The 13,878-nt window shown below is 42.0% G+C and overlaps 1 protein-coding gene across 9 annotated transcripts in view; it reads left to right on the top strand.

The window, feature by feature from the left end:
- Nucleotides 1-13,878, top strand: part of ZMYM4 (zinc finger MYM-type containing 4) — a 3,261,850-nt gene that overhangs the window by 1,665,712 nt on the left and 1,582,260 nt on the right. For all 9 annotated transcript variants that reach the window (XM_044059341.1, XM_044059348.1, XM_044059366.1 and 6 more), the window contains one exon: nucleotides 5,934-6,212. In XM_044059341.1, coding sequence (XP_043915276.1) covers nucleotides 5,934-6,212 — 279 coding nt within the window. The remainder of the gene's footprint in view (nucleotides 1-5,933; nucleotides 6,213-13,878) is intronic.

The following is a 13,878-nucleotide window of genomic DNA, read 5'->3' as shown; positions in this document are numbered from 1 at the left end:
TTTGGCTATACCTCTACTCTCACTTACTATGCTCAAAAAGCTTTTTGGTGTATTTGCTTTTTTGTTGGAGGTATAGCCTTGTATTATAGATTTAATTGCTTCCCATTAAAGGGGCACCTGACTTCTGGGGCAAGAAAAACTGATGTAATGGCGTCGGCTGCATGTTTTATACCCCTGATAACCTGACTTCATGGACGAAGGGACAGCAATCGATGCAGGACCCAAGACTTTTTTAATCAGGCCGACTGAGGGCTACTGCAAGCAGATAACCCCAATGTAATGACTGCAACAGTGAATATACTCTGACTTCTACATTTATGGTAAGTGTACACAACTGTACTTTCCTGTACGCCTTCCCTGTGATTCAGAATGTCCTTCTGAAAATCAGGAAGGACAAACCAAAAATCTTGCGAGTGACTCCCTACTGGCCAAGGCAGCACTGGTTCCCCCTTCTACACAATTTAGCCAAGGGCAGTCACTGCAAGTTACCCCACAAGGTGGACCTTCTAACACAAGACAAAGGAGCTCTCCTACACCCACACTTGAAAATGCTATCCCTGACTCTGTGGGTGATAAATTACTAACCCCATTCAGACACCACTACTCAGAGGACACGCTATCAGTCCTGAGGGAGGCCAGGAAACCCACTGCTAGAAAATCATACCTTGATAAATGGGAAAAATTTACTCAGTGGTGTCTGGGACAGGAAAGGGTCCCTTATGAGGCTGACACCCCCCTAGTCCTCTCATATATGTGTCAACTTATAAAGGGTGGGCTTTCCTTTTCATCAGTGAAAGTGCACCTCTGCGCATTATCAGCCTGCTTACCTTTAGATCCTCCCTTGTCATGTGAAACTCTTCCTTAAAGGGGTCTTACAAATCAGACCACCTAAGAAGCCTATCCCTGTTCCGTGGGACCTGAACGTCATCCTGGAAAAACTCACACAGCTCCCCTTCAAAACGGCTAATACAGCCTTTCTACAGTTTTGTACTTGGAAAACAGTACTGTTACTGGCTATTACGTCTACCAGAAGGATTTCTGAGCTACAAGCCTTAATAGCATGCTCACCTTACACCATTTTTCATAGTGGCAGGGTCACAGTGGGAACTAACCCTTACTTCTCGCCCAAGGTAGTCAATCACTTATCTCTGAATCAATCCATTCACCTACCCAATTTTTCCCCTCTCCCACTAACCAAGGAGAGAAGATACTCCACTCCCTAGATGTCCATAGGCAACTGAGATTTTACCTGGACAAGACCAAAGACATTAGGAAATCCAAAAAACTCTTTGTATCTTTCCACCCCAGGGCATTGGGCAAGGCAGTCACTAAACAGACTATTGCATCCTGGATTAGAAAGGCAATCAGTTTCTGCTATTCACACCACAGAAAAAACCCTCCAGTTGGGGTTAAAGCACACTCCACAAGAGCAGTGGCCACTTCCAAGGCCTTCCAAAAAGGCATGGACACAGCTTCCATTATGAAAGCAGCTACATGGTCCACTGTCCACACTTTCACCAAACATTACAAATTGGACCAAATCTCCAAAGCACGCTCAGGATTTGCCACAGCAAAATTACAAGTCTTTGTGGAATCATCTTCTGCATCCGCCATCCTTTCATCAAACTAAGCTGTGGTACTCTCCCACACCAAAAATACTGCAACATAGGAATAGAAGGTCATAGAATAGTTGTGTAAAATCTTAACGTAACCATAGATGTCCTTCTCTTCCATGTTGCAGTATTCCTTCCCACCCACCATTTCCCCTCACAGACTCTACTAGTTTAACTGCTCCCTGATGCCTCTCTCCATTACAGAAGAGACGCAGGGCCATATGCATGTCACCTTTGGCAGCCTATCCTTTTGGGCTATCTACTTTGCCTGCTTAGCTTCAAGTTCTGAGGATTGTGTGTACAGACGTCACACACAAGGTCCCTGATTTATGGCCCTACGTGTGACGTCCCATGCAGCTGCAACATCCAAGCTGAAGCTTTTGTATAGGAGCCGACGTACGAGTCGCCTGAAAGCAGGAAATCCCACACCAAGAGTACTGCAACATGGAAGAGAAGGACATCTATGGTTATGGCAAGATTTTACACAACTATTTTTTTAACTGTGCAGAGGGCTTTATCATAATGAGTCTGCCAATGTGGTCAGTAGTGGTCTCATTTCTTGCATGAGATGTGCTAGGTTATAAATTCCTTGAACTTTCCATAACCTTTCCCCAAGACCTCTTGTTTAATTGATGATTAGCTTATTGTTCTAGCAGTCCAAGGTATAGGTGTTACAACAGTAAAAGTTTGATTTTGTAAGGGCATTGCAGGCCTTTCAGAATAGGATTCTGGAGTTAGTCATTGATCTTTGTGTGTGTGTGTGCGGGGGGTTCTACACATGGCACAGTACTCCAAACAAGGACCAGAGAAATTTGTATAAGTTTGAAGCCAGTTATTACCAGGGTCATGGACAATTTGTGACTTGGAGAAGAGAAGAATACCTTTCACTAGGAATCTTCAGTTGCCAGAAATATGTAGGTTTGTTACATGACATGTTTCCATGACAAGCATAGTCCTTCATATTGAAGCACCACTTGGTGGTCTTATGGTGTTTACATGAAAAGTAGGGGATGTGAGCATGTTGTAACTTGTAATGTAGCCTTGCAAGTATTCTTTTTGAAAGTTAAGCATATTTATGTTAGAGGCTGGGCATCATCTGGGTGGAAAGGACAAGAAGCAAGCCCATGTTATCTGGAGACGGTCAGGGGGTAGGACTTGTAACATTTTATGGTTAAGTGCAGTCCGGTGTTAAAGAAAATTCCCTGAGCAGACAAAGGTATTGTCATCATAACTGGCAGCTGGATTTTTTTCTGTACCAGGAGTGATCTTGTGAAATTCTTTGCCCCATTATAAATTATTTCTTTATTGGCATTTGTTTACTGGGTTAATCTGACTGGACCTAAAAAGACCTGTTTTCAGCGGAGAGCTATGGAGAAAAGCTCTAATGCAAATTATGATTTATGGTCACACTCATAAAGCAATGCAGAGTCATGAAAGGTAATGTTACAAAGTGTACTACAGTTTTAAAACAGCAATGCAATATTGTGTAATAGTGTGATGTTTTATAAGCTGAAATGGTGGAACTATATTTATAGCAAGTTAAAAGGAAAAAAATAATGAGGGATATAAAATGAAAAAAATAGAGTATTTATTACAGCATATAACCTTTTGTAAAACAGCTGAGATGCAGATTGACAGGCTGACAGAAAAGAGGGGATGAGGTAAGAAGGACAAGAAGAGAGAAACAAGCAGGAAAGATAAGTGAAAAAAAATACTGAGAAAGGGAAAAAATTAAAAAAATGCAAGTTAGTCCATAAGTATATTAGGTGAGAGGAGGAAGAAGAGAGTGAAGGATGGTAGAGTATATACTTATAAGGATGTCTAGTGGAAAAAGTAGAGAGATGAAGACCAGAGTGGGATGAAGAAACGGAAAGTTGAATTTAAATGATGTATTACCTTTGATTTTGTTGGAAGTAGTTTTGTGAGTTCTAATTTTTAGGATGGGTTATGCTAATTTGGTTTAACCAGTATTTGAGAAGAACAATGACCATGCACTCAACAGATAATGCTTTAGATGAATTTTAAAAGAATTTAGGTTGTTGATTTGCTTTATAGAGAAAGGTATGGAGTTTCATGCTTTTGAAACATAATTTGCAAAAAGTGAATTACCTGCTGAGTTATAGGCTTTAGAAATAACAAGCAGATATTTGTCCTCAAGTCTGAGCTGTCTATGTTGGGAGTAGGGTTGGTTAATAGATGATAGAGCAGGGCATTTATTTGTTTGTTGTACAACTTTGTAGGTTACTAGCAGTTGTCAATCCAAGATGTTGTGGGAACTGTAACCAGAAAGATGTGTTAGTGATAGACAGTGAGGAGTTTTTTAATGATGGTTAGCTAAAAATGTATCTTTGTTTATAGCATTGTTCCATTTTGAGTATTAATTTGAAGATCGATAAGCATGGGGGGGGGGGGGTCATATAGGAGAGATGGCAATAGGAAGGTTGTGGCTTTGTCTTTTCTTGCCCAGTTAGTAAGATTTGGTTTGGCCCTATACAGTAAGCCAAGTTTTTGATGTTTCTTTTTCCATTGTTTGGATTATGTGATGGTCAGATTTCTTTTCTTCATCTGTTGTGACCCCTAGAAGTTTAGTGCGATAGACTTGCTGTATTTTGGTATTATTAGCTGAGTATATAGCAACGAAGGGTGTTTGGACAGAGAGATGTTCAGGAGTAAATAAGGTTAGTTTAATCTTATCGAGATTAAGGAGAAGTTGAGCTTTATTTAACCATGTTTCAACAAATGAGAAATTGTAGTTCTGTGAGGTTTTCGCTATGCAGATAAGAGTTAGTCATCTGCATACTGAACTATAGTAGCATGTTTTGTGGCAGAGTGAAGATCATTTGTGAATAGACTGAATTGCAGTGGCCCATGAATTGCTCATTGAGGTACTCCTAAAGACAGGTAAAAATGATGAGCAGTCATCTTTCTATTTCACTTCTTGTTCTCTGTTTGATAGGTAGCTCTGAAACCAAAGGAGAGATGAGGAAATGCAGAGAGCGTCATTAGTGATAGGTATGACACTGTGTTGAATGCTATTGATAAGTAGGAAAGAATGAGGAGACAAGTTTACGGACTTCATACTACTGGTAACTGTATTAGTAAAGCAGAGTTGTGCAGTAGTTAATCTATAGTTAGGACGGAAGCCATGTTGTGTTGGTAAAGGAATGATATTCAAGGTTAAGTATTTTAGGATTTGGGAGTAAATACATCTGTCTGTAATTCTGGATAGTGGAAGGGGGGGGGTTCCTGTGTGCCTATAATTCGAAAGCTCAGTGGAAATTCCACCCTTATGAAGTGATAATAAGATAAAGCATTTTTCCATAGTTCAGGAGCATAGTATTTCTTGCCACATCAGTTGTACACAGCCCCGTGGTAGGGAATTAAATCCAAGTTCCTGCTACCTGATATCACTGCAGGTGCCCACCTGGCCTTGTAATCCATTTTCTTGGTTTACTCTTGCGAGACTGTGTAAGTGAAATTAAGACCTGCCTGATGAGAAGAGAGATCATGCTTTTGACTTTCTAGTGGGAGCAGAAATTAATAAGGAATGACATGGGAACACTGGGCAAGATAAAGGGTATAGTTGTGGTGCTGGTGGAGCATTGTTTTTTTTTTTTATTTTGTCAGTAGTAATGATATTGGCATTCTTACCTCTTACTGTTTTGGTGAGGTTGTCACCATGTAGAATCATTCAAATATTATACTAATGTCTGTCTGAGGTGTACAATAATCATAAATCACTTGTTCTGCATGTTTGATGTTAATGTGTAGCACCTGGTTTCCTGCCTTTGGTGAAGGAGTAGGTGATAGTGTATGTGCCCCAGAAATTTCTGCATCTTGCAGAAAGTTGCAAAGAGAAGAGTGTGATCCTGCTCACCATTTTCTGAAAAGAAGAACCTGGCACTGGGGAAGGGTATTGGGGGCTAAACTCATTCTTGTGCCTCGTTAGAAAGCAACTGCATGCAAATGTGTCATGTATTTTAATTTGCTTCTGTGATTGTGATTTCCCAGCTGTTGTTGTAACAACTATGAAGGCTTATCTGTACCAGTTATCCTAACATAGAAAAAGTATGTATAGCTGAACGATTCTTGTGAATGTAACACGTAATTTCCCATTCGTTTTATTGGTTTCTTCGGGTAACATTCATTATGAATAGAATCAAGACTGTACTAAACTTTTTGTTACTTTTTTGGGTTAGTAAACCAAAGAAAAATACACTAAACATAGTCTTGCACACATTACTGTATGACTGTAGGCTAATTTATTATGCACACTGTATAGTCACCATGTCTAAATGTCTCTCCTTTTTTTCTTTGTAGAATTTGTTTAACAAGCCTTCAGGAGCAAGTCCTACAGTGGTGCCCTTGTGTCAGGGTCAGGTGATCGTAAGCATCCCTACAGCAACATCGACAGTAGCAGGAGGTGGGACTACTACCACAGGGGTGACGTCAACCACTGTGAGCACATCAGCTGCAGCTGGTTTGCAGAGACTTGCTGCTCAGTCCCAACAGGTTACGTTTGCTCGGACTGCCGTGAAGTTAAAGTGTCAGCATTGCGGCAAACAGTTTTCAACAAAACCTGAACTTCTTGACTACAAGGTAAGTACACTTGTTTACTACTGTAAATTACAATTTTAATTTACCTGAAGTTTTACCAGTTAGAAATTGTTTTACATACATTTAGAAAATTAAGAAAATTTCAACAAAATGGAGTTCAGTAGACTGGTGCAGAAACTTGAAAACTATGATGTATAGAAACTGGATTTGAATGTGGCTCCATCTTGATCTGGTTTGATATACATTAGTTTTAAATTACCATGTTGATTCTTGTAAGCTGGTATGAAGAACACCATTTTTTGTGAAGTGTTTGTTTAACCTTACCATTTATTACATTTGTAAAGCCTGTTAATTTACTACAGCCACGGTGGTACGGCAGTAGCGTTGTTACCTCACAGCAAAAGGTTCTCCTGTTCGATTCTTGGCATGGCTTGGGAGTGCCTTCTGTGTGGAGTCTGCATGTCCTTCCCGCGGTTGGGTAGCATTCGAAAGACATGCGTGCGTAAATGGGCGTGCCTTCGTTGAAGGTTGGGCATCGAGCTGGCACCGCAGTGTTTCATAAAAATCTACTGCCAATCATTAGCGGACCGGAGTTCCGCTGTGGCGACCCCTTACCGGGAAGAAGCCAAAAGACAAACAACAACAACAAAGTCTGTTAATTTACTCATTATTGCCTAAGGGCAAACAGCTAATTAAGTGTGACATTCCTGGCAACCATCAGGCTGAATTGCAATTACCTTGACATTTGTGTCACAGAAAATTAAATGCAAGAAAATCTTTTCAGCTGAACAAGAAAAGCTTCTTGTATTTCTTGTTCGGATGAAGTTATCTGTGCTTCATTATGACACAGACTACTGCAAATTCAGTATTACTATTAAGTTACAATGAAGCAAAAGCTCAGTATGTGATCTGCCTTTTAAGTGCTCATGGTCCTAATGGGACAAGGCAGCTAGTACAGGTAGTACTACAGGCATGATTAACCCCACAGTGTGATCAGCTCTGACTGAGTTAATAAGATCATTCATAGTTTATCTGGGATTGCTGCAGTTTTGCAGTGTAATGCTGGTAAAATAATACTGAAAAACAGCACAGGGCACCTGGAGTTCAGGAGGAATTAGTGTTGTTATTTGAATAGTTAATTCTGGCATTTGATTAATGTTTTTCTACTATGTTGTGATTTGAAAATGCAGTTTGTTAGTTGAAAGGGCAGTCATAGAGTGAGGGACTGAGCATGTGGGAAACTGTTCTCCTCGTCTATGGGGAAGGGATGAGAATATTGATATAACTGAGTGAAACAAGCAACTAGTGGTCTAAGCGGTTGTGGGAAACATACATTGTTAGTGCTCATGTAGTTGGTATGACAGCAGGTGTCATTTCAAGTTTTCATTAACAGGGAAAGCTGAAGCTAAAGCTCGTACAACTAAAGTGAATTAAGGTTGTCTTTATCTTATCCTTGATGGTGTAGTGCACTTTGTGGTTCTTCCTCTCTTTGTGTACTACCCTTTGAGGCATCTGCCATTTTATGGCCTCCAGATTTCGATAGGAAAATCATCATTCCCTAGTGATTGGCCTGCAGAATTGCATTTTCACCTCCTCTTCACCATTTTGAGACACTAATCTGCTCTGTATCCATGGTAATTCAGTATTTCTTAAGAAGTGTTCTAACTTGGCTAAGTAGTTCTCTATGTGATCACATCTGTACACGTCCTTATAGAAAATGTAGAATACATCCAGGATATTTGAGCACTTTCATTTAATATTCTTATTGCAATCTTATATTTTACTACTACTGTCTCTCTACTGTTGGTTGCCTTCTCTTTGCTAAGTATTTCTAAGCTCTTATAAAGTTTGCAAAATACCTGGATTTCATTGTCATGTGTCTAAAGTCACCTAGTCTATCTAGATATGCTCCTTGCTCTTTTTCTGTCCATTCTGACTGTTCAATTCCATCATTATGGTGCTGTTGTCTCATTTGTTGTAGCCCCTTTATCTGTTTATAACTAAGCTAGTATGGCGGGTCTGTCCATATTTTGTTGTCTTTGCTTATATTTGTCTGTTGCTTTAATTTTGGGACACAAATCTGTCCCACCAACAGGTTCTGTTAATGTCACAGATCAGGTTAAGGCCTTGCATGCGGGTTGCTCGAGTGGAGTTTATTTTACAGATATGCAGTAACTCCATCAAGGTTGGGTTTGAGATGACCTTGTATGCCAGACACAGGTCACCTCTGAGCAGTGTGTATGAGACTGAGTAGAGAGACAGGAGTTTTAGCCTATCTGTGTAGCATAGGTGTTTCAGACCCTGGATTTTCCTGGTCAAGAACCTTTGTGGTTTCTCCAACTGCTGCATGTGCTTGGCAAGGTAAATGCCAAATAGGGCATTGTACTTGATAATGGGAAGAGTACAGGGATGATGTTCTTCGTGTTTTACTGTTGCAATCATTACATTTGGGTTATCTGCTTGTAGGTAGCCCTCAGTCGGCCTGATTATCAAAGTCTTGGGTCCTGCGTCGGTTGCTGTCTCATCTTCCATGATGTCAGGGGTATAAAGCATGCAGCCGACACCATTACATCAGTCTTTCTTGCTGTGCAGTGCCCGAAGCAGAAGCAGTTCGCAAGTGCCGGTCGGCCGACTCCTGAAATTTTCATTTTCAAGTTTCAGATCCGAAGTCTTCAAAAAATCTAAGTACGCCCTGGTACGTTAGGGATCCTTTTTCTTGCTCTAAACTGATGTCAGTAAAAGTTAACAATTTTATTACTTGCGGAAAGCAAATACCTCATAAAGATTTTCATTCATACTGCATTCCTTGCTTAGGCCCAGACCACGGCGTCCCTTGCTGTTGGTTTTGTGCCTTATTCAATCCTTGAACTATCCGTCATCGGTTCATTTTCGCATCTAACTATTTTGGTACTCGGTTCAATTATCCAGAAATGGCTTCGGTAAGCCATCCGACTACCGACATTCTGAAAAAAACGCAAAGATAAAGACAGAGACAGACCGCATAGGTCCAAAGCTGCAGATGACACTTCCGTTAAGCTAGTCGCCAGTTCGCCGGTACTCAGTGAGGCGCTTTCGCAGTCCCTGATACCCGCTACTTCAGATTCACAGGCCTCTACTGAGACCCATTTGAAGTATGCCACGAGATGCTTTTTCGACTGTGGAACCTGCGGATGTCTCTACCTTGGATGGGTCCGGAGCCGCTGTGCAGGCACCGGCTTTTGAGGTTGTATTCAGGCCTACTGACCTGCATATCAAACCAACGTCATCTTCTTCTTCAAGACCTAAAACTCGATCCATGGCTAGAAAACTGAAGCCCAGACCGCATGGTTAGGTCCCTATGCCAAAAAAAAAAATGATAAGAATGGCTGAAGACCTTATTACCCTTCTCCCTCTAAGAGACCTAGAACTGATTTTCCTTTTGATTCTTCTGATCAGGATTCTGAAATTTCTGTTTCTTCTAATGACCAGGATTTGCCCTTATCTACCTATGAGGATTCTGGTGCAGAAGACTCCATTCCCTCTGCTTCCCCTCCAGAAGATTTCTCTTTTGGTGAAACTTTGCATACTCTTAGAGAGCATTTCCACTGGGAAAGCCAGGATTACTCTGACTCCAAAAAGAGGCTTAGGGAATTACTTCAACACAGGCCTTTAGCTATCCCTCCTGTACTGGACATTGTAGATGATGCCTTCTTGGAATCTAGCCTGGCCCCAGACAATTTACCTCCAGCTCCCAGGAAACCTGACAGGTATTACAGAGTACCTGACTCTCACAAGTTGCTCTTTAAGAATCCTACTGTGGATCCACAGACCATTTCACAGGGACCCAAAGGCATTAAGGCTACTACTGCCAAAAGCCCTACCCCCTCTGTTAGAGATTGCAGGGCCCTGGACAGATGGTGTAAGAAGGTATACACTTCTACTCCTTTGCTCATTAGGGCCTTAAACTGCCACTTTCATGTGTTAAAGTATCAGCAGCATATTATTGGATTACTTAAACAGAAAATGATGTTGATTCCTGACTGTGCTGAAAATAAAGAATTACAGGATTTAATGCATTCTGCTGAACAAGTTGGTAAACATACTTTGCAGTGTGGTTTTGATTCCTTAGAGGCATCTTGCAGGGCTGCTATTACTGGGTCTGTACTTAGAAGGCATGCTTGACTTAAGGAGCAAACTTTGCCAGATCATGTTAAAGCTAAATTGCTGGATGCTCCCTTAAACCAAGACCGCCTGTTTGACAACAAAGCAGAAGAAGTACTTAAAAAGATGGAGGAAAAAGCTAAATCTGTGCAAACTGTTAAAGATTTCCTGCAAGTGCTGTCTCCCAGATTTAGTAGGCACTGGCCTTCTAAGAATTGGTCCTTTCCTGTCTCTTCCAGGCCTTCTCAGTCCAAACCCAGAACCAGCAGACCACCCAGGCTTCAATGTCAAGGTACTCACAGGCCTAAGCAGTGGGGGGGGCTCCCACTTCCAAAGCTGGAAGTAGTAAGACACCCCCCTATGGTAAACTGTTACAATGACGTAACCTTAAACCTTCCAAGCCCTGCTCCACTGACTGTTCCTTTAGGGGGAAAGATCGCCCTGCATCCAAAAAACTGGGAACTCATTACCCAAGACAAACGGGTTTTAAATATAGTTTCCCAAGGATACAGATTCCACTTCCACTTTTTAACAACCCCAAATGGTTGGCCAGACCTACCCCCAAATCAGTGGGCAGAGGCTCAAAAGCAAGTTCTCTCTCTTCTAAGTATTAGGGGTATTCAACCTGTCCGAGAAGAGGAATGGGGGCAAGGTTTTTACTCAAGACTGTTCCTGGTACCCAGAAAAGACAATTCCTGACGTCCTATCCTGAACACCTTTTTGGTAATCCCAAAATTCAAAATACTAACTCTTCATCAGCTGCTTTCCATGCTAGGCAAAAATGCTTGGTTGGCAACATTGGATTTAAAGGAAGCTTACCTGCACATCCCAATAAGGAAATCTTGCAGAAAATTCCTACGCTTCAGAGCAGGCTACATGCACTATCAGTTCTCTTCACTGACCTTTGGCTTATCTACTGCGCCCAGGGTATTCACAAAGTGCCTAGCTTCAGTCATTGCATTCTGCAGTTAAAGAAATATTCAAATATACCCATACCTGGTCGATTGTCTAATTCAGGCAGAAAGCCAGGACATGCTATTAAATCATCTGGCATTTGTAAAGAAACTGCTAACCTCGCTGGGGTACACCATAAACGAAAAAGAAATCACACATAGTACCCTGCCAACAAATTGTATTCTAGGGAGCAAGCTTGAATACAACTTCCCAGATGGCCTACCTCATGCCAGAGAAACAAGTTTATTTGGCAGCCTACTTCAAACTACTGGCCACAAAGACCCAGCTATCTGCAAGGAAAAAGTGGAAAAGATTCTGTTCCTGGAGCCAAACTCAGGGGATAGGCACAACAATGCCCAGCTTACCGCATATTCTTCAGTACTTAACAGAGATGCTTCACAAGGGCCTTTCCTTCTCTTCTATTAAAATTCATGCCTCGGCCATTTCAGCACATTATAATACGGAGCCACCCCTCTTCTCTCACCCACTGCTGAAGCAATTCCTCAGAGGGGCTAAAAATTTAAGACCACCCAGGAGAGCCATTACTCCAGCTGTTTGTATTGGAAAAGCTCACTCTACCTCCCTTTGAGCCAGCTGCAACTGCAGAGTTGAAATTCCTTTCTTGGAAAACAGCCTTCCTTCTAGCCATCACTTCAGCAAGAAGGATGTCTGAATTACAGGCCCTCATGGCAGTGGAGCCTTTCATCATCTTTCATGCAGACAGGGTGTCCCTCTGGACCAATCCTTTGCCCAAGGTGTATCCAGTGTGGCCCTCAGGACCAATCCTTTGCCTAAGGTGGTATCCAGTGTGGCCCTTAATCAGTCCATTCATTTGCCAACCTTCTTTTCTAATCCACAGAACAAAGGGAAATGAATACAGCACTCCTTGGACGTGCACAGACAACTTAGATTTTACTTGGATAGACTAAGCCTCTCAGGAAATCTGAACAGCTGCTAGTTGCCTTTGCTGCAGGGGCAGAGGGGAAGGCCATTTCAAAGTAAACAATTTCTAAGTGGGTAGGCATTGCATTAATTTCTGTTATAAGCATCATGGCAAACCTACCCCACAGGGGATAAGACCCCATTCCACCCGGGCTGCATCTACTTCTACAGCCTTTCTCAGAGGTGTTCCTACCAGGGACATCCTAGAAGCTGCTACCTGGAGTTCTGTACATACCTTCACCAAGCATTACCACTTGCCAATTTTTTCTAAATCCAGAGCTGGTTTTGCCTCTGCAGTCTTGCAAGGCCTAATAGCTGGTCCTAATGCTCTGTAATTGCCTCCTCCCTTCCTTAGCTTTGGGACTACCCAAATGTAGTGACTGCAACAGTGAAACATGAAGAACATAATACATAAATGTAGATGTTCAAGTGTATTCGTTGTTGCAGTCCTGGTTACCCTCCCTCCAGCCCCGTGACTTCTATTGACTATACCTCTCTTCTTGTTTACTATAGTTAAGCTTTCTAGCGTATTTGCATTTTGTTGGAGGTGTAACCTTGTATATAATTGCTTCCCTTTATGGGGGCACTTGACATCTGGGGAAGAAAAACTGATGTAATGTCATCAGCTGCATGCTTTATACCCCTGACTACCTGATGTCATGGAAGATGAGACAGCAACCGACGCAGGACCCAAGACTTTGATAATCAGGCCGACTGAGGGCTATCTGCAAGCAGATAACCCAAATGTAATGACTGCAACAGTGAGTACACTCGAACATCTACATTTATGGTAAGTGTACACAACTGTACTTTATGACCTCCCTGTTCCTGGATGAAATACCCATATTTATGAAGTGGACCATGTAGAAAGCCTTCCGTACAACGGAGGCAACATGGTGGTTAAAAGTGGGGTTGCTATCAACCTGGGTGTCCAAGTCCCTCACAATTGATTGCCTGCTTAGTACGTTGTTATTATTATGATAATTAGTGGGGATGCCATTTTCCATAAGGGGATAATGATGCATTTCTTGACATTTAGTTTGAGGCCATGCTTCTGGCACCAGTCATTAGTTTGGGTAAAGCCCTCTTGGAGGATGTTGGAATTTAAGACAGTGCCCAGATTGCAGTCATCTGCAAACTTGGTCAGCCACAGACCATTGGTTTTGGCTTGCACCTCAGAAAAGTATATCCCAAACAGTAGAGGCCCCAAGACCGATTCTTGGGGTAAACAGCTTGTTACGCTTCCCCTACTTTGACTGAGTGGGTTCGATCAGTGAGCCAGTTATACAGGTTGATGCCTAGCTGAGAGAGTTTATCTATTATTTCCGAGTGGGGAATAGTGTCAAAGACTTTGGCTAGGTCAAGGTAGGTGGTGTGCTTAGTCTTCCCCTTGTCCATGGCTTTGGTGCCTGTTTTGAAGAAGTTGACGAAGTTTAACAGGCACATTCTCCCTTTGACAAAACCAAACTGTGTGGGGTAAAGACTTTGGAGGTTGCCAATGTCCTTTTTATAAGGTCCATGATAATGCGTTCCATGGCCTTGCAGCTCAGGCTGGTTAGACTGATGAGCCTATAATTGCCTGGGTCAGTGGACGCTCCACCTTTGTGTAGAGGGATGACAGTGGCTGTCCGCCATTCAGCTGGGATGAAGCTGGTGCTCAGACTTTGGTTAA

This window comes from Protopterus annectens, chromosome 1.part2 (genome assembly GCF_019279795.1).
Source record: "Protopterus annectens isolate FY-2018-M chromosome 1.part2, PAN1.0, whole genome shotgun sequence".
Lineage (NCBI taxonomy): Eukaryota > Metazoa > Chordata > Ceratodontiformes > Protopteridae > Protopterus > Protopterus annectens.
The sequence above is the reverse complement of the archived record's forward strand: the minus strand, read 5'-3'. Positions and strand labels throughout refer to the sequence as shown.